At 50.0% G+C, this 21,556-nt stretch overlaps 1 protein-coding gene across 1 annotated transcript in view; it reads left to right on the top strand.

The window, feature by feature from the left end:
• The window catches only part of CNTNAP2 (contactin associated protein 2), a 1,311,177-nt gene that overhangs the window by 1,248,327 nt on the left and 41,294 nt on the right, over positions 1–21,556 (top strand). Inside the window, exon 21 of the mRNA XM_081147555.1 lies at positions 8,594–8,687. Within this exon, the coding sequence (XP_081003681.1) occupies positions 8,594–8,687 (94 nt within the window). The remainder of the gene's footprint in view (positions 1–8,593; positions 8,688–21,556) is intronic.

Genomic DNA, 21,556 nt, shown 5'->3' with positions numbered 1-21,556 from the left:
CCTTCAGCCTGACGTGGGTGAAGTTCGGTGCCTTCAGCACTGAGATGAACTCAGCTCCATTCGGAATAAATTTGAAGAGAACCAGTAGGTGCTGGGTGCCTGCTGGAGGAAAGAAATTCAGGTGGACAAGGCCAAGCAGGTGGGCAGGAGGAATGGACAACGTGTGCCTTTTACCCTCAAGAGTTTATGTTCAGGGAGGGCAGGAAAGCTGTGCACACGCTCCAGGTAGTGGACACTCCTCTAGAACGTGCGTCGAGCCCTCTGCCTGTCCACATGTAAACAGCAGAAAGGGGGGAAAGCAGGAGGCGGTGTGGGCTGGTCATGGGGCCGAAGCTCATAAAGCGAGACTTCCTCTGGGGGGGTCTGAGTCTGAGCAGAGACCCCGTGGCACTGGACGGCTATATCCAGAGGTTGTCACTAAGCCGTAAGCAAAACGGAGGCCTCACTGGCAGGCTCTCCCACTGCAGGGCGCTGTGCTTTCTGGCAGGTTACCGAGCTCCCTGTTTCCTTATTTGTAAACCAGGAATGAGGCCGCCCACTTTCACGGGATTTGTGTGTGTGGAGTGAAAATACACAGGAAAACATCTAGCACCGTCCACCTGCCAGTAAATGCTACTTCCCTCCCCTCCTTCCCAACTCCCTTCTCTTTCTTAAAAACAAAAGAGAGAGAGAGATCACCAGCCATGTCATTATCAACATGGCCTTCGGGTCCAAGGCTCCTGTTCCATCAGTTTGCAGGTCAACCCACGGAGCAAGCCCTTGGCACCTAGTACGCTCACCACGGGCTGTGTGGCTGTTGCCTCCATGAGCCACGGTCCAGCAGAGGAGACCACCGACCACACCGACGGGAACCAAGGCCCAGCTCAGGTGTGAACTTGTGCTGAGGAAGCTCAGAAAGGGGCAGAATTAATCCTCGTGGAGGGGGAGGGATGAGAGAAGGCTTGACAAAGGCGGCGAGCTGTTCCTTAAAGGTTGTCCATGGTTGTGGGAGGACCACATTCTCTTACTTACCTTTTGCTGCAGGAATTCAACATTCGTTCTTGTGCAGTTCACAAAAATCATACAAAAGGAGCCAAGAAAAAAAGAATCAGTTGAACCCATCCCGCTCATCTGATCGGACACAGGAAAAGGCTCCTAATGAATACGTGAACCCTTCCAGGTTTTTTCATTTCTTTTCTAAAGAAGTTTCACCCGCAGCCCAGCCCACGTGGCTCAGTGGTTGAGCATCGACCTAGGACCCAGGAGGTCAGGGTTCGATTCCCGGTCAGGGCACATGATGGGGTTGCTGCTGGACCCCCAGCAGGGGGCGTGCAGGAGGCAGCCCATCGGTGACTCTCATCACTGACGTTTCTCTCTCTCTCTCCCTTCCTCTCTGAAATCAATTTTTAAAAAAAAACTTTTTTAAAAAAAAAAAAAGAAATTTCATCTGCGATGAATTACGCAGGCCTGGAGGGACCTCCATGCCTCCTCGCCGGAAAACTGTTTACTCCACGGTCTGTTTCTCACAGCTCAGCGGGAAAGCGGCCGCAGTGCAATTTCTGCCCCAGCTCAGGATCTGCGATGTCGCTTCTCTCTTTGCTCCTCCAGAACACAGCCAAAGCGCATAAACCCAGCGCCGCAGAGTTCATTTCTTCCCCTCAGCACATTAAACTCGTAAATCGTCCCTAAGAAAGAAGATAAGGTTCCTGGGTTTCTCCGTCTGGCAGGAAAGCCAGAGTTCAGTCTGAGAGGCACACTGTCCATCTGTCCGTCCGCGAGGCACCCACGTCGCCCCCGGAGATGCTCATCCCGGAGCTATCAGTGCCGTGGGCAGAGAGGGTCGGTTCCCACGCACGGTACCTGAGCGCAGGCTCCTGTCTCACATAAATGCATCTCTGCCCCGAAAAAAATAAATGTATCTCAGCATGAGGTCCCGGGTCCGAAGGGTTACCCGCTGCCCTGAGCTCCAGGGAGTCAGCCCTGGGGTCGAGGGAGGCTTTTGATCCTCCAGCAGCCGGGAGCGGGTCCTGAGCTGGTGTCAAGATGCCCTCTGGTGGCCATTGGCCGTAACTTGTGCGGTGGTGGCCCTGGGACTTGGCGTTACTCACAGGAACTGAAGCCTGACATTGCGTTCAGAGGGTGCAACCTGGGGGTTTTGCTTAGCCTCGCGCACCCCACGGCTCTCACCCTGAGCCCGGCCGTGGAGAGAGCCCCGAGGCGTGTTTGCTGCGTGGCCGAGGAAAGGCACGAGTGGAGCGGCTGAGTCCTGGGCTCCGAGCACACACCGTGGGCGCGCTCGCTGGGGCACATGGGCCCTTTCCGCCTTCGAAGGCGTATGTGATGCGCAGTCCTCCCTCTGTCGCCCCTTAGTGAACCGCAGGAATTAGGCCGCACTCGCGTGTTTGAGAAGGGGAAATACGGTTACCGTCCTTAGCAAAGTATTGATGGGAAAGGAAACAAAGGGCAGGGGGAATTGTCGAGCACATTCTGCTGGGAGGCAGAGGCTTGTTGGCTTCGCCAGGAAGCTACGGCTTCTCAGGCCCCTCAGGGAGCCACCAGACCATTGCCCTCAGGCCACTGGGGGAAGGGGCAGAACAAAGGGGGAGGTAAACGCGTGGGCCATGAAGTCAGAATGGTGCAGGGGAGGTGCTGGACCATAGAGAACGGTCGGCCTAGCCTGGGAAAAAGATGTTGGCTGGGGTGTGGACCCCAACGCAAGCCCGTGAAACCTGGGCAAGTGAATTGGTTGTTTTGAAAAAGCTCCTGGTCAAAAACCCCAGGAGAACAAAGCTCCCCCCCCCCCCCCCCCATCTAACAAGCTTCCAGGCTGAGACTCAGCTCAGCCTTTTTTGTTACAGCGTTCACACGCGCGCACACACACAGGGCTGGGTCACAGCAGGCGCGAGTGCTCCTCTCTCTCATCATTTCTCCTAGTCTTCCCTACCGCCCATTCCTGCCACCTCTGCTAAAGTCTCTCTCCCCACGTTTCTACTCCTCGGAACAGGCTCCAAACATAGTGTTAAAAAACGGGAGTGTTTTCGGGGAGCTGGGCTTCCCTGCTTCCTATATGTTAGCGGAGCCGGTCGTCAGGCTGAGCTCTTAGGCCCGGGGCACGTTCCCCACATTCTGAAGTCACGCTCATGCGCCGGTTTCCTTCCCACACGTTCCCACTCCTCCGCCTGGGACAGGATTTGAAGGACGTGGTTCCCAGTCCCCTGGTGATGCCCATGTTTACACTCCCTCCCGAATGTCGTTATTGCTGCCAAAACCTCCCGGCAAAGTCATATCGATGGAGCGTCTGCACTAAAAAGGATGTGTTTGCCGAGGGTTTTTTTAATAACAAGGTCTTTAATGATATTACAGTTAAAATCAATAGAAATACACCCTTTTCAGCCACGTAAAATGAGTTCATTTTCATTATTAGCCTTTTTTCTGCCATTACAGTGTCATGATTGCCAGAGGAACCAGGTCAACTTAGCTTCATTGAAAGACCGTTAAAGAAACAAACTGAAACTCATTTAAATACTGAAGGCAGTGCATTAAAAAGATCAATAAAGTAAAAGCACCTACGGTTGCTTTATTTCAACACCTCGCCCATGAGATTCATTCCGCAGTCTCGATTTTAGCAAACCTATAATCCTAGACCAGCCAATAAAGGGAGAAAATGCTGTTTCATTAAATAGGGTTAGAACCATACAGCCCTTAACTTCAGTCTGATTAGACACACAGCATTTCCATTTTCTCTGAGCATTTTAAAATATCACCTGGCAAAGAATCATTGATCAGTGGGTAGCATTTACGTAGAAAACCATTAGCTCCCAGGGTCAGAGGAATGACAGTGATGGAAAGCAGAGTTTCATTTTAAAAAAAAATAAATACAGCCCTTGCCAGTTTGGCTCAGTGGTCAGAGTGTCAGCCCACGGACTGAAGGGACCTGGCTTCGGTTCCAGCCAAGGGCATATACCCCGATTACAGGCTCCATCCCCGGGGTGCGTGAGGGAGGCAATGTGTCTCTCTCACATCGGTGTTTCTCTCTCTCTCTCTCTCTCCCCCTCTCCCTCTCTGGAAAGCAATGGAAAAAATATCCTGAGTGAGAATTCAAAATAAATAAATAAGAAGAAGCACAGGATTAGGCTGTAGTGTTGGGGAGGCCTAGAACCGCAGGAAGTCGGGAAACTTTCTTTCTAAGGACACTTCGCAGGGTCCCTTGCCCATGCTGTTGTATAATATAAACGTGTATTAAACTGACTCTATACTGCTGACTCCATGCATGGACTTGGATTAAGAACTGGTTCGGGCGTTCATTTCTATGCTTTACCATCAGCTTCTGGGTTCTCAGGTACGGGCCCAAACACAAACCTGTAAGTCCTACAGATTTTCTCAACTGATTCTTTGGGGGGGGGGGGTGGGAATCGTATAATATTTGGGGCCATTCCTGCTATAAAAATCTTTGCAATTAATGCTATTTCAGCTATGAAATGAGAATTTCTCCTCTTGTTCATTGATATTTATAAAAAGTATACAATGTACTGATACGAAAATCAGTTTCCTAAAGAACGGCTTTGGAAAACAATCTCTGCTCTAAGTCCTATTCCGTGTATTTCCAGCAGGTGGAGTGTTGGACTCGGGGAAAGGAGACCCACATTGGAAAGCTAGTGGGGTTTTTTTCTTTTTACTGTTTTGAGAAAAAGCTGGGTCTTTGTCTCTTACCCCTCACATCTCTCTGCTTTGGCTTTTACTTATGTTTAGCCTTTAGCTTCAACTTGAAGCAAAACATTTATCCAGAGGGTGTGTTCCAAGTTCAACGTCTCTGAGCGAACCCCAAATATTGCCTAGACTTGGGGATTCAGAAAGGTGAGAAATCTCGGGCCCTTGTCTAGAGCCCCTCGAGGCAGCATTTCCAGCCCCTTCTCAGGGGATGGGCCAGGCCCTGCAGGGGTGAGAGGTCACCCAGCTCCTTCGGTCTCTCTTCTCTGTCCCTTCCCCACTTTTTCCATTTCACCCTCAAACAGACGCAGGCCAGACTCTGCCAAGGCCAACCGGGGCTTGAACATGGAAAAGACCTGAAGTCACAAAGCGATACCTGAACGGACACTAAGGCTCTGATTCAGGTGTGAGGCCCGAGCCCCAGCCTGAGTCACTCTGCTTTGAATGACACAGTGGTGTCTGCTGGACAAATTAGTGTTCCCTGCAGGTTGTCCTGGGGCACAGAGTCACAGTCATTAATCTTAATGAGCGTCTATGACACCGGCTCTTACTGTCAGCGGGGTGACCACCAGCTAAATGTGCAGCAAAATAGCTCACTTGGACCTCAAAGAAATTACCTTGAAATTATTACCCTTAACCAGAGCAATACACGTGAGACGACAGACACGATGTGACGTGTCCTTGGGCTTTTCAGGTTGCGCTTGTCTTGCCTGACCTGGTTGGGTACATTTTCTCTTAGAAATGTCCCTATTTCAAATGCAGCTGTTCCTCTCCCTCCCCGCGTTAGGGCGGCTGGGCTGGTTTAGACTGTCGCCTTGAAGCCGGATGGACAGGTTGGCCAACCCTCTTTCTGGCTCACTCTCTGGCTTGGGTGCTTTTTGTCACGGTAAAGCGTGGACTTGCTATGTGATATCTGTTCAACAAGATGTAGAAGGCCTGGCACAAACCTGCACACAGTAGGTGCTCAGCACACTCTTCTGGGTCCTGTCTGAGTCCAGTCAGGAAAGAGAAGCCACACAGCAGGTTAAACACAGGGTGGAAGGTGTAAGAATTAACCGCGATAAAGGGAAACTCTGAGACCTAAGGACGCCCCTGTGGAGTCTCCTAGGGGCGCCTCTCAGAGGGAGAGCACCCACAGGACCACAAAAGGGCTGCGGTTGTTCCGTCCCCCAGAGAGCAGTGAGCTTCAGGTGTGGCCAGGCTGGAGCAGGTCCAGAGTTGCTGGGCCAACGAAAGGCCTGCTGTGCTGATGAAGGTGGCGGGGCCGCTCCCTGTGGAGGCCCTTTGCCTTCCTGGCTCAGCCCAGATAATCCAGAATAATCTCCTCTCTCAAAATCCTTAATCTCGTCGCATCTGCCCTGCCCCAGAGCTGCTTTCCCTTTCCCGGGGCCTCTGCGCTCAAACTCAGCCCTTCCCCGCAGTCCCCGGCCTGAGTAGCCCAGCGGGCTCCCACCTCCCCGGGAGGACCGTGTAGGCCAGACCCCGCACTCCTCCCTCTCCCTGCTTCCACACGCCCCGGGCACCGGGCACCGGGCACCGGGCACCGGGCTCACTCCTTGGGAATGCTGACGGCTTTCTGCCCCTCTCCAGCACTGGTCGTGTTTTTCATTTGAATTGTTGCAAAAGCATGTCCTAACTGAACGAGTCACTCGGATTAGAATTCTGTGTCGTCACCCGTTTAGATTCCTGTTGGACATTTCTTAATTGGTGACTTGATGAGAGTGGGGTGTGTTCAGGGTATTGACAGGTAAAGGAGAAGCAGGTGGCCCTGGCCGGTGTGGCTCGGAGGTTACAGCGTCAGCCCACATACCAAAGGGTCTCAGGTCCAGTTCCCCGTCAGGGACACGTACCTGGGTTGCAGGTTCCATTCCAGGTCAGCCCGGGCCGGGGCACATGCTGGAGGCAACCAATCGATGTGTCTCTCACGTTGATCTCTCTCTCTCTCTCTCTCTCTCTCCCTCCCCCTCCCTCCCTCCCTTCCACTCTCACTAAAAAAATCAGCGGAAAAAATATCCTCGGGTGGGATTAACAACAACAAAGCAGGCAGGGTCACTGATATGTTAGATAACAGGATCAAGAATCAGAAACTTGTGCTGCAAAACAAAAATTTAATATAATATCAATGTAAATGTTAGTCTTTGGTTCATCAGCTACATAAAGACAGGAAGGGGGGGAGCTGGAAGTAACCATGTGGAGACAAGCTAGGAATTTTATTTTACTGTGAGCTCAGTACAAATAATGTAAAACGGCCTCAAGAAATCCAAGTCTGTCTGGTCTGGATCCATAGAAACAGTGCAGGAGAAGGCAGGCGTTTCCACGGTAGGGGGCGGACACCCCTGAGGACTGACTTCACTTCTGTGCTCACTGCTTGAACCGCTGCACGAACGAATGTCAGCGCGTTTTTATTGAGGACCTACTATGTGCTCTGCGCTGTACTGGGCCCGAAGACACAAAACATCTGAGAGCCTAAACATAAAAATTTGATATTTTTTAAAGATCATGGACTATATATTCATAATATGGAGTACGAGTCATTCGTTTCAAATGATACTTTAGTTGTGTATGTATTGACACAAGGTATTTTATGCTACATCATTAAATAATGAGAAATACATGCCAAGCAATATGTGTAGCTGGGTTCCATCCAATTTTTGTACAAAATCGCAAGAATGTACATTTAAAAATTAACATTGCCACCAGTTCCCTTTTCCTCCAAATTTCTATTATTTTCCTAAAATGAGCATGTATTGTTTGTATCACTTTTCAGCTCTTTAACGGGAAAGATTAAGTTATAAGAAGTACTTATAAATCACGGTGAAGCATCGCAGAACCGCCTATTTTGACAGCAGATAATACGGGCGGGTGGAGGGGCAGCAGTTACCCATGGCTGCCACCAGATGGAGCCAAAGCAGCTCCGAATCCGCAGCAGCAAAAAAAAAAACCGGAGTCGCCTTTGCGCCACAGAAACAACTCTATGCGATTTCGAATAAAGATTCTCCTGCCAGAATAAGTGTTTTGTTTATGATGCACTTGAAATTATTTTTTTTTAAAGGCTTTTCAAAATTGGAGTGGAACATGCCAGTGTTTGCTTGAATGGTGTGTTTTGGACTTTTATTCCCATGTTACCAGATACCCGCCCAGGCACAGAGCCTTGCGGTTCTGCAGGTCAGAGCTCCCCAAATTCCTGAGATGGGTATTACACTCACTTCAGAGGAGAGGAGAGGTTACAAAAGAGGTTTCTTTCACAGGTGGATACAAAGAAGCACAGGAGGCTCAAGGAGCTGGCTGTTGGGGAAACACAACTAGACTGTATCTCTTTCTATGTCACCTAAGGCAGGAAAAACCGCCCAGGGACACAAAGGACAAGTCCTGTGGCTCTAAGACAGCCCCGTTGGCACTTTTTCCGCGGGAAATGTAGTCAGAAATGGGCATTGCTCCCCCTGCCATCGGTGCAGGCTGTTCGCGTGGGCTTCCTCCCCCCACTCAGGCCAGCTCACCTGCCCTGTGGCAGAAAGAAGTTACTGAATATATATGTGTTCCGAAGGTTACTATTGGTCTATAAGCTGATAGTGCAAGAAGGTGGAGGAAACAGGACAGTAAGAGGATCCCGAACAGAATTCATTGCTATCGATGTAGCATTTTCTGTCTCAGAGATCAGTACCAGAGATTTGGATCAAGCAGATTTTATCCCAGTAAATAGACAAGGATCCTAATCCAGGAGGTAAATTACCCACAGAAAATGTGCATGAAGAGTTCACGTTGTTTTCAAACAACCCATCGAAGGAGTGGTCAGACTCCTGATGAAATAAGGTTCGCAGAGTGATATCTCCCCCCGCCCCGGGAAGATTCGAATCCAGGGCAGGGCAGGGACATTCTCCTAAAAGTGACTCTCGCTTTCTTCCCGCAGCTGGATCACTATCCCTCTGTGAGCTACCACCTGCCGAGCGCCTCCGACACGCTGTTCAACTCTCCCAAGTCGCTCTTCCTGGGAAAAGTGATCGGTAAGGATGCGGGGCAGAGGGCTCGGTCCTCTGTTCTAAAGCCGCGCACTCGCCCTTGAAGCAGGTTGCGGTTGGTGGTTGGGGCGTCGTCGGTGGCGCTGTTGGGACCAGCGTTATTGGGCGTGTGACGCGCACTAAAGCGCCAGCAGGGGCCTGTGTCTGCTGCTGGCTTCGTTGCGTGGAAAGTGCTCGCTGGTTTCTCAGAGGCCCCCCTGCCAGCGATCTTTCGTATTCTAAACATATCGGCGTGATTCTTCCTCCCTCTCACTCCTGAGAATAGCTCATCCGATGTTACTTGCAAGTCAGAGGCCCAACAGGAACTGGACGGAGCAGCCTCCCCGAGTGGGATTGTGGCTTCATGTGCCGTCCTTGCCGTTTTCACCACTATGATCGGCGCTTCCTAGACTAAAATATTGATAGGGTCCGCCAGGCATTTTTCAATGATTAAGGTAGAGCCAGTGGATTTTTTTTTTTTTTTTTTACTATGAGAATGTATATTATGAACCCAAAATGGAACTAGTAAGATGGTGGATGACATGCTCTGTGTCCGGTGGGTAGTGATGATCAGGATGGTGCTAATCGTAAAAAGCATTCGTTTAAAAAGATGGGGGCGGGAGGAGCAGATAGTGAGAGAGCCAACCTGTAATAAAAATAATTAAAAATAATAATACACCCTTGTATAGGACTCACTGCAGACCAAGGTCCATTTTAAGCACTTTGGACTCATTTAATCTCCATCGCAATTCCGCTGAGGGTAAGGTCCTGAGGCCCAGCTGTAGGCTGTGGATCCCTCGGTTTTGGAACGTTCCAGAGCTCAAACGGTCTCCGGAACGGATCCCATTCGGAAACCAAGGGACCGCTGTATTTTAGTGCAAAATAACTAACATGCGTTCACCAGCTCTGTGCATGCTCATCTGTAAAGACGGGTTGGCTTCAGAGAGCTCTCTCGTGTCCTCCAGCGAGGTTCTGACACCTAGAGATCCATGCCCCCCGCTGTGGCTTAGCTGGGTCGGCTGCTAATCAGAAACTGATCCGAAATCAGGAAAAAGATGGATCGAAATAAATAATCTGCCTTCACGTGAGCTCTTTGATGAGCACGGCTTGAGAAAGGACAGGTGCAATCTTTCTAAAGAGAATGGAGGAAATTTATCCTAGAAATAAAAATGTGACCCCTGTCGACCAACACCCCAAGTTTAGATGGGTTGTTATGTGTCTCAGTCCCCCAAGAAGAAATCGGGGCCACTGGCCATGAGCAAAGCTTCACAAGGTAGAAATGTCGCCGGACCCACTTATGTCCGTAGTAAAAGCTGAATGATGCCATGGAGTTTACATATATGAGCTTCAGCCACAGATTTAATGGTCTCTCAAGAGATCTTGAAGTCAAGGGAGAGAAACAGAACAGGAGGCCTGAAGCAGGCTCTTCTGCTTGCGGATGGCCTTGAGTGTGTGTGTGTGTGTGTGTGTGTGTGTGTGTGTGTGTGTCCAACATCCCCATCAGTGCCTTGGATAGAGACACAAGTAGAATGTTGATTGTGTCTGCAAATGACATGGCGCTGAGAGGGATGGTTTAATAAGCCAGGTCATGAGAAACACTTCAAAAGCATCTTGATGGCCTAGAAAGATAGGAGAGAAATAATGAAATGAAATACAGTAAAGATGAGCTTACTTCCTGCACTGAGCCCTCCCCACCCCCCAGAAATCACTTAGTAAAACATGGAAGACTCCTGAAGTTATGAAAAAGACATGGGGGACGGGGGCGATGGTTTCATGGAGAGCTTGATATGAGCCAGCGTTATGTGGCGACTGGCTTCTAAAGAAACGCAATACTGAGATACGTCAGTGACAGAATTTTGTCCAGAGCAGGGCGGACACTCAGACCCCATGGCCATCCCAGGCACCTCATTTAAAGATGGGTATTCATCTTCTGAGGAGAAGACCAGATAGGCAAAGACCCAGATAGGAAAAATCCAAAGACCGGGGAATATTTATCCAGAAAAAGGTAGGATTTCAGAGGAGAGAACCCGTTTTCTGTCTTCGTCGACGGCTGCAGGAAGGAGGGGTTAGGCCTCGAAGAGGTTTGCTCAGCAGGACCGAAGGAGACCAGTGAGGGAGAGGGGGTCTCAGTTGCCCTATGAGCAAGAACTTCCTGATAATTGGAGCCCCTAAAAAAGGAATGGCCACGCCCAGGCCGGGTGGCTCAGCTGGAGCGGCGTCCTGCGCACCTGAAGGCGGCTGGTTTGATTCCCGGTCAAGGCACATTCCCAGCTTGCAGATTCCAGCCCAGTCAGGGCCTGTGCAGGAGGCAGCCGATCAATGTTCCTCTCTCTCTCTCTCTCAAATCAATTTTTTTTTATTTTAATGGTAATTTTTTTTTAAAGGCTTACTATGGAAGATAGGGTAGCATTTAATCATAATCACTTTTTAAAAGATGAGTGGCCACTATTTTATTATGGAGAGCTTTCAACAAAGGCTAAATGAAAATTTGCCCTGTACTCTGAGGAGTTTTCTCAGTTGAGTGAGACCAGATTCGATAGAGCCTTAACCCACTGACAATAATTAGTTATGATTTGAGTAATTTTCTTTTATTTAAAAAAAAAGGTGAGAAATGCAGTAGTGAAGTAGAGAAGGTTCTGTCCCACGTGAGAACCGAAAGGGCCGTTATACCCGGGGCTCCTGACCTGTGCGTTACGGACGTGCGTGGGGTGGATGCAGAAGCTCGCCGGCACCCACTGCGCATCGCTGCACTGCAAGCGCAGTGCTGTTAGGGGGCCTCTTGTTCAGAGTGGCGGCGTTCATTTTCATTTGCAGAAGTTAAATCTGAGCCCTCGTTTTATTAATTTCTTCAAAGCATTTGTGCCATTATGGTGATTCATGATAATTAACATCATAATGAAGTAGATCTATTCTGTAATAAAAAGGCACTAATTCCTCTGTGTCACTGAGACGCTGTCAGGAGAGAAGTTGAATACTAATGGGGGCCCGTTACTGCTTTACCCACCATCGCTATTTGTCAGTGGCAGTGTCTAGGGTGGCAAAATTAGAAGTGAACGTCTATCCATTTGAATTTAATAAAGTTTGTAATCATATTGTGTATTGTGATCTAAAATGTGAATATTATGATCTGTTGATAAGAAATCCTTGCCCCGGCCGGTGTGCCTCAGTGGTTGGAGCATCAGTCTGTTCCCCAAAGGGCCGATCCCCGGCCCCAGTCGGGGCACATGTGGGAGGCAACCAATCAATGTCTCTCTCACATCAATGTCTCTCCACACCCCCCCCACCCCCAGCCTTCCACTCGCTCTAAAAATCAGTGGAAAAATATCCCCGGGTAAAAATCAACAAAACAAAAAAAAGAGAGAGAAAAAAGTTATTCTAGGGCTTTCCAGAACTTTCCGGAACTGTGGCCGAGGCTCCTCACACAGCAGGGAATGACATACTTGTATCTTCATTGATGAGGTGGTGTAAGTGGTAGGTATTCTACCACCTGGATATTTTCAGCCAGGGAGTTAGGAGTAGAACAGACGTGTGCACTTTCTGGGCTAGAACATATCGTGGCTGATGCAAGAAGCTCTGGAGTCCTCTGTCCCTTTGGTGTGGTGACCGGCAGACCCGAAGACAGCGGCTGTTCCATCAGCCTGGTCCCTCTGTGACCACCATCAACAGGGAACCCTGTCGACTCATGACGAACCTCTAGCATAGAAAGGAAAAGGCCTTTGCTATGTTAGGCTACGATGGGGCTATTTGTCGCTGCGGCACAACCTGTCCTGTCCTGATTGGAACCTAGGATTGCAACAACAGCAGCCTTTGCCATGGCACGTGTGGGTTTGCACTCTTAGTCTGTTACAAACTGTACAACTTGGGCAAGTCACCTTCCCTCTTGTGCATTTTGTTTCCTCATGTATAAAAGAGAAGTAGTAACAGTCCCTACTTTACAGGACTCAACAAAATGATACATTTTACAAGCAGCACAGGGTCTGCCACATAGTAGGTGGGTAACTACAATAGTTATTGTTATTCAGTTGTAACTAAACAAGAACGTAGCCATCAGTTGTCATGTGCGCGGCGTTTTTTTTGTCATTGGAACATCAGTGCTGTCCAAGACGGGCACAGTTTCTGCCTTTAGAGGCTTGTGTTCCAGCCAGAAGAGAGGAGAAGACCGTGGAAAGGCAAGGGCGGAAAGACCAGGGGTCTTTCTGTTCTCTGTTGCTATACAGCAACCCACCCAACACGTGGTGACTTAAACAATACTCCGTTATCTCACCCAATTCTGTGGCTGCCTGGGCGGCACTTCTGCTCTATGTGGTCTCAGCTGGGCATCAGGATGACTAACTGGATGGTCTAAAGTGGCCTCAGCCACGTGGTTGCCCAGGAGCTTAGCTGACGCTGTCAGCCAGGAGCCTCAGCCCCCCCCCAGGCTCCACATCATGGCAGCCGGGCACTAAGAAGAATCGTTCCGAAAAGCAGAGGTGCAGGCCTGTGACCTTGAAGACCCAGCCTCGGAAGCTGCATGCATCCCTCTGACCACGTGCTGTTGGCCCAGATCTGGGCTCCAGCCCGCACTCCCGGGAAGGGGAAGCAGACTCTGTCTGCTTCTTGGTGGCTGAGTGGCAAGGTCACACCCAAGGAGCACGTGGGATGAGGGGTACTGTGAGCACCTCTGGAAACACACGGTGCGATGAGGGAAATGGAGGACCCACGGCCAGTTTTATCCCGAATGGAGAAACCGAGGCCGGTGATCAAAACGCGGCGGCAGTAAGCAGGGCTCAGACCAGAACAGCTTCAGCAGTGGATCCACACATCCCGATTTTCCCACGACAGTTTCCTTCTGCCGGGACAAGAGTGATGGCCCAGCAATGCCACATGCACTCTAAAAACGTGACCCCGTGTGGCTGATAAATGGTGCGATCGCCTCTCTCGTTTGGGCTTCTCCCTTGAGATCAGAGCTTTAGCCCGGGTTCCAGGGAAGGAGACTCCTCTGGGTGCAGCAGAGGCCTGGAGACGAGAGAAGGCGTGGCCAGGAGAGGAGAGGAGGCGTGGCCAGTGAGGGGCGTGGTCAGAAGAGGAGAGGGGCGTGGTCAGGAGATGGGAGGAGGCGTGGCCAGGAGGGGAGAGGAGGCGTGGCCATGAGAGAGGGGGCGTGGTCGTGGGGGCGTGGTCAGGAGAGGAGGTGGGTGTGGTCAGGAGAGGGGCGTGGCCAGGACTGTGGGCTTTTTGGGGGGACTGGGGGGGAAGGGAGAGAGGAAAGCGCAGTGTTATCAGAGGCTGATGTGATCCCCATTTTGAAATGTCAAATACTATATATCTCCCAGTGTCTTTTCCCTTTTATAAAACACAGTGAACAGACAATTGAGAATGAGTTTTTAGATCATAATGCTGTTATTATTATTTTAATACATTTTTATTGATTTTAGAGAGAGAGGAAGGAAAGAGAAACATCGATCATAGCATTTATATTGCATCTGTTTCCTTCTTATAAATTGTCTAAATATCAGAGGTTACGTACTAATTAATCAAACCATTTGCCTCAGATCTTAAAATTAATTAAGAATCGAGGAATTACAATTTTTGCTAACGTAATTAAACACTTTAAAAGTCCATTATCACCTTTTTATTTAGTTGAATGCGTGTGTGTGTGTGTGTGTGTATTTTAAATGTTATGAAAACAAGGATGATGTATTTAATTCAAGTGAGGGTTTATTTTACTCATAAAAACAATATAGCAAATTTAGAAACTTAAAGTTATAAGAAATTAAACCTTGATCTTGGGCAAACCAAATCATCATGCTGATATTTTTATAGGGGAAGCTGCCTTTTAAAGACAGCGTTGTGCTGGAGGCCCTTCTCTTATCAGGGAGCGAGGCCTTTTCTTATCTCGTAACTATAGTAACAAAAGCTCTCTTGTAAATGCAGTTTTCAGTGTCCACAGAAGAAACACAAATGGCTTCATAGGTTTTTTCCTGTCTTTTAGACATTTTTGACAGTTGATCTGGAATAGAAATTCTTAAAGTGCCCACATAACCCCAGGATGATTATTTTAATTCATTATGTTTAAAGTTTCCCGAGAGAGAGGGAGAGAGGAGAGGAACAGAAAAAGCAGTGAGAGGGGCCAACCTCACACACACAATTCGTAAGAATTGTCGCCATGGAAAGCCAATATCCTTCTGCAAAAAGAGGGGATAAAAGTTTAGATTCAGGAAAACCCATTTTGACATATGTACACACACAAAAGATAGTCCTTACAGCTGGGGGAAGACAGGAGGGAGGGAAGGATGGAGGGGAACGTCCAGAACTGGAGGGGCCTCCCCGGAACATCGGGGCTCAGTGCAGCACCAGCTTCCTCCTGGCCGCGCAGGGAGGTCCTTCCAACAGCTGGACACCGCAGGTCCCAGATGTGCCACTGCAGCGAGTGGGTGGAGGGCTACCGTCCAAGGCATTAAGCCTCCATGGTGGACACAGTAGGGCCGCTGACCTCGAGGAACCCCGCGGTCCTGGGACGAATCGGGGTTGCGGCCCCCTGGCTCCGAGGCAGGACGCACACCCGGAGAACCGGGGGCCTTAGAGGTGCTGGGAGAGCTTTTCCTCGCGCCAGGTTTGTGTTTGGTGATTTGGGAGCATGGTCCAAGGAGCGGGACTTTGCTCTGGGCTGATGCTGGCGGGAGCAGGGGCTCCCTGCGGTTGGATGTCCTGATGCTTTCATCTGGGGTGTAACAGGAACCAAGCAGGGCTAAAGCTGTCGCTGGGGGGCCAACAGGGAGCTGTTACTGGCACTGGGCAGGAAAGGGATATGCTTGCTTAGTTTTGTGGCGTGGATGTTTCTTTTGTCTGTGCTGAGACATGACTTGTGCAGTGACCTCATCTTTGCCTCACCCTGTCAAGGTCACAGAGTGACCTTCACAGAGCGCTCTGTGAAAAGGTTTGTGTTCCACAGAGCACGGCGACCTGGCCGCCACCTGGCCGTGAGTGCCGGGCAGGCGGCGCTGTCCGAGCTCCTGCTCCTTGCTCACTGGAGATCGAGGAGGGGAGGAAGGCACAAGATGACCAGCAGGAAATTAAACAAATCAGAGTCACCCTCGGAAAATTAAATGAATGGAAAAAACAACCCTCCAGGTAAAACAAAAGCCGCGGAAAAGGGAAAGGAACCGTAGCAAATGAAATAACTTTGCATACGGCATCTACATGTTCTTAATACGTAAAAACTAAATATCGACCTAACCAAACTTGCAGCCTCCCAATTTTAGAAGGATGGACGAAGGGTGCTTTGCAAGGAAAGGGGGGCTGGTAAAAGAGCTAAACCCTTTTATTCCCTGTCGGTAGGTCAGTAGATAAAGCCTAAAAGTGAAACTGCGTGAAATTGGAAACTACTGTGTCATTTGGAGATATGGAAGTAAATTTTTTTTAAATATTAAAGAACTATTTGTTTAAACATTTTTAAATATATTTTTTTAAAAGAGTGCGTAGAAGTCGCCAGCTGAAGGGAACAGGAAAGCAAGGAGAAGGGAACAGAGTGAGAAAAGGCTGCGGAGCGTTAGGAGCTGAAGGAAGCCGCCTGGCTCAGGAGGGATGGGCAGAGCAGCTCAGACGGAGCTGCATCCTCACACAGGACACAGCGGACTTTGGGTGGCCCATGTTTCTGTGTTGTTCCGAGTGGCACGCAGATGCCACGGCGTGGGACCCTCAGGGCTGTGCCTCTCGGGGCCTCCGTTCCTGCCCTGTCCTGTTCCTCAGGGCCTCCTAACCGCCCTGCCTGGTCCCCCTCCGTAACTGCCACAGATCCAAGCAAACACCGCAAGGAAGGCATGATCTGGAAGTTTCGGGCGCTCTGGAAATGCTCAGGGAAATCAGCCAGTCACAGGACAAATACTATGTGATTCCACTTACGTGAGGTCCCTAGAGGAGACAAATTCAAAGAGACAGAAAACAAAACGGTAGCCGCCGGGGATGGGGGAGTGAATGCTTATCCAGTCATCCAACAGGAAAATGGTTAAAATGGGAAATTTTATGTTGTGCCTATTTCCCACAATTTTTACAAAAGGACCGTGGGCCAGTCATTTTCCTCCCCGGGCCTCAGTGGCATCGTCCATGAGATAACTATTGAAACAGATGCCTCCGAGGAGATGTTGAACTCTGCGAGTCCGGGTGCCCGAAGCCCTTCTTTCTTCCTCACTATAGCACCACACTGGGGACATGAGATGCTTCAATACAAAAATAAAATAATGCAAGTCCATTTTCTAAGTTGCCGATTAGTGATAAAGAAAGAGCATGTGTCCCTCAGAGGAGGGACAGAGCAGAAACAAGGAGGCCGGCTTTGTGGAGACAGAACCGGCCCCTGTCCGTTTACAGGTGTCAGCCGTGGACGTGGCTTCCATGCGGGGGTGGTGATGGCACAGGGAGCGGCCTCTCCGCACCAGGAGTCCCGGGAACAGCAAGGAGCCGAGACGGGTGGTGGTGGAAGCTCCTGTGTCCAGGCACTGTGGGGAGACGCTGACGAGGAGGGACTGTGAATGCAAGAGAGGGGACAGGAGACATGGCCCTGTGGCCGTGGTGTGTCCCTTGGGCCTTATGACGCCAGGGCTTCCTGCTCTGTGAAATGAAGACACAGCAGACTGGCTGATCTTGCCCTGCCTGCCCTGAAGCTCCAGGACTCCACCTACCCTCAGTCGGCAAATGTGGGCGGAAACCCCCGCTGCCGGGAAGCTGGGACTCGAGCAGGCCCAGGCCCGGGACCTGCCCTCTTGGCCTGACTTTCTTATAGGCAGCAGCTAGTAGAGCAGACCGAGGAATATACAAAGAACGCTGTAAGAGCCCTGCTGGGTGGGCTCGGTGGTCAGAGCGCTGGCCCACGGACTGAGGGGTCCTGGGTTCAATTCTGGCCAAGGACACAGACCTCAGTTGCAGGCTCCATGCCTGGCCCCGGTTGGGGCTTGTGCAGGAGGCAACCAATCGATGTGTCTCTGCTCACATTGACCTCTCTCTGTCTCTCTCTCTTCCTCCCTCCCATCTCTCTCTGAGAAGCAATGGAAAAAATATCCTCAGGTAAGGATAAAAAATAAAATTAAAAAAAAAGAATGCTGTAAGAAAAGCCATCTAGGAGTAATGCATATATGAATTAAACCGAGAGCGCTCCCGAAGGCAGTGAGACTAGCCGGGGAACCCTGTGCAAGTTTAGGTCTGGGTCAAGACCCACGAAGGCCTGAACTGAAGGCCCGAACTTGGTTAGAGGGGGAGAGGGGGACATGGAGAGTGTAAATGCGTGAACCCTAAAACCAAATAGAGAGTGACGCTCACACCATCCCCCTCTGTGCTCCCTCCCTTGCCCTACCTTTCCTCTGGGTTTCTCCTGTGCACTTGGAATCCGTCCTGTCCCATGGCCCCTGAGGCCTCATTCACCCTCAGCATGCTCATAGAACATTCCCGCCACTGAAGTCACCCTCGGTCCCGAGGCAGACGTTACCCCGGGCTCATCAATGGAAGTGGCTCACCCTCCGGGTAGAGCATGGGAGGCAGGTGGTATTTTTCCGCTCCCCGGTGTGTACCTGTCACGTCTTCCCAGTGTGTCGTCATCTCAGCCACCTTTGTGTTCTACACGGGGGTTCGTGCAGAGCTACGCACATAGTAGGCACTCAGTAAATGCTCGCTGAATATGCTTAAGTGACACGGCCAGGCAGGGAAGGAGAGGTGGGTGGGCAACGCTGAGGATCAGAGGGAGGCGCTTGGAGAGGGCCGGCTGACTCAGCGCGCCCAGGCCCAGGCGGCCTGTAAGCTGCGGTGCTTGGCCCTGCTGCCACGTCCATTTCTGCTGAGCAGGGTCATAAATATGAACCTGAGAACTTAATAGCGACGACGGCTCCTCCTTTTGCACATCCCAGACTCAGGGACAGAAGTACTTGCCATCCCATCTAGAGTATATCGGGCATTGTGCGTATAAAAAAAAACACATTTTCCAGAATGTGTCTTTGTTGTTTGTCTTAGAGCAGTGGGTGGAAAGTGACCCTGGAGATCACTGGGACAAAGCCCAAGGCTCTGCTAGGTTGAAAACCCGCGTGGGGGCTGAGACAGCCACCCCCCGATTAGCTATGGATGCTCTGCCATGTCAAGGTTGCATTAGGAAGGAAGCCTGTCACCAACGGTTGATCAATGGATGGAATGTGAGCCTCAGCTGCATCCTTTTAAAATAAATAAGTTGATTCCCGGTCAAGGGCACAGGTCAGGCTTGCAGGCTCGATCCCCAGTCGGGGGTGCGCAGGAGGCAGACTATTGCTGTTTCTCTCGCATTGATGTTTCTCTCTGTCCCCCTCTCCTTTCCTCTCTCTGTAAAAATCAGTTTAAAAATCATATCTAAATAAGTTAAGGTTTGGAGAAAATTTGAGATCCCTCATGGGTGAGTAAACTATAATCCGTTCAGCTGATTCTGTGGAGCTGCGGATTGCCTGGGAATCAACAAACCCGCAGCCTCCCTTCCCCAGGAGCATCCAGAGAGGAGTCACCTGAAACCTAAAGCTTGACTCCTTGCCTCGGTTTCTCACCACCTCTAAAAATAAAGAGACGAAAGGGGGAAGTTGGATTGTGAGTAAATAAGACATCCAAACACAGAAGAGGAGACATAAAAGAACAGCTTTTAAAATAAGCTTAAAAAACTAACTGTAATCTCAACGACCGCAGAAAGCTTAACAGTTTGGTGAATTTCCCACGTGTTATACGTACATAATTAAGAACTAATGGACCTACATGTCTGTATCATTTATTTTATTTACTGATTGATTTTCTTGCGGGGGGGGGGCAGGCAAAACATCAGTTTGTTGCTCCACTTATTTGTGAATTCATTGGTTGATTCTTGTATGTGCCCTGAGCAGAGATCGAACCGAAACCTTGGCATAAAGGGACCATGCTCTAACCAATTATCTACCCGGCCGGGGTGGCATCGTTTTTAAATTAACATTTTTTAAATGAATTCCATTTTAAAATTTAGCATAGGCTTACATATCCTAAAAGATGTCTGCCCTATAAGGGGAAACATTGCAGCAGTGGGTTGAAGTGTATTTTCTCTTGAGCTCACTTGTCTGCTGAAGGATGGTGGGCAGGCCCGTTGTGTGCAGTTCAGGGCCAGCCCCACACAGCTGTCAGCCACAGTGACCTTCACGTCGCCCACGCCTGCACCGCCTTCAGGCTTCGGGAAATCATTGTATTTGACCTGACGCCTTCGGTTGAGATGAAAATGTTAATTGTTTGTTTTGGGTATAGACAGAATAGTAGCAGGAATAAGCCATCAGAAAATTCGTGGACTTTATCTTTTTTGATATTTTAAACCTGTTGTCTTTCTAGCCCGGTGAGAATGCCTTGATAAACACCCTTCTTTATAAATATTTTTGTTCTCAAAAATGTGGTTGGGTTTCATAAGTTCTGCTTTGCCCGTCGCCGAACCCAATTCAGTACAGACTTTTATATATAAAAACAGAGGGTTGAGACAAAAAATATTCCTTCAACAGCATACAGCTTCCGAAAGCAGCACCAAGGCCAAAATGAATTCTACGTACTATCTGCCCTTTTTTTTCGTTGCCTCGTGGTTGGCATAGTATCTGTTACTCTGTCCTGAGCTTCCTCTTAGCGCAAGAAGAAAAGTCATTGTCAGGGCGGGAAGGAAGCGCAGGAAGGAAAAAATCGATGTCAAGAAAACAGCAGGAGCCCAGCCCCAAGAACCAAGGGTGTTGGGAGCAAGGACAGGACCGAGATCTACAGAGAACCGGTGGGGCCAGGAGAGGGGAGCTGGCCACTCAGACCGTGGGCAGCAGCCAGGACAAGCCCTGTGCCCGGTGCCGTAGCCGGTCCAGACTGCGGGATGGAACCCAACACCAAGGTGGCGTGTAAGGGGGATGCCAGGGTTTCCGAGGTAGAAAGCTGGGTAGGTACAGCCGGTGCCCACACGGTTCCTGCTTACCCCTGGTCTGTGCCGAGCCCTGGTAGGCACCGCGGTCTGGGTTCCTAGCCCTTGCAGGATCCAACACAAATTAGAAAAATGCCCTGGGTGGACGATTGCAGGCACATCAGCGACAGTCAGACAGGCAGCTAGATGCTGATCAGCAACAGGGGAGATAAGTGGTCAGATCTGAAAAATGAATTTTTAAAAAAACACCTGTGCAATCTCATTTTGCAGAGGCGCAAAGAGCCTAAACAGCTCTGGAGGCACCGGAATATATATTATTAAAGAGTCAGTCAAGAAGAGACAACTGCTATTCACTTTGAGGCAGCAAAAAATTGGGGTAGCCATTCCCACCCAAAATAAGTTAGGGCATGAGATTCCCATTTGCTTTAAAAGGGGAGATGGCTTACTTGGACTAGTTCTGCCTTGTTTGGCAGCCCTGTATTTTTTTCCCGAAACATGATGGGGTTATTAGAGGACTCCACAGACCCCCGAATGAAGTTGCACAACCACAGATGCCTTCTCCCCGCGTGAGAACAGAGCAACGGCCATTAAAAACCATGGAGTCATTCTCCTCACGACCAGTCTCACCAAGGTCAGCCGCAGTCCTGTTACCGATCTTGGCGTCAAAGCAACGTTACAGCCGCCTGAGTTACAGACCAACTGGCATTTTAAAGCACAGGTCTGCTTTAACGGCAAAAAAAAAAAAAAAGTCTTGGTTGCCCTGAGCCCATTTATAAAGCCATCCTCAGCCAAGGTGATGGCAGGACTGTCAGAAGGGTTGTCTTTAGGCGTTTGGACGCCGAGGGGCCCACTCCCCAGAGCCTGTCCCCTTGAGCCCAGCGCCTAGAATCAGGGAGTTTCCCCGCAGACCAGTCCATTCAGGGAAAGGCACCCAGGCTAGTTGGCTCACGCTCCACAGTCTTGGAACTGTCACCTGCCACCTCCTGCTGATGGC

This window comes from Miniopterus schreibersii (assembly GCF_964146895.1).
Source record: "Miniopterus schreibersii genome assembly, chromosome: 9".
NCBI lineage: Eukaryota > Metazoa > Chordata > Mammalia > Chiroptera > Miniopteridae > Miniopterus > Miniopterus schreibersii.
Note: the sequence above shows the minus strand (reverse complement) of the source record. Positions and strands in the feature narration are given on the sequence as shown.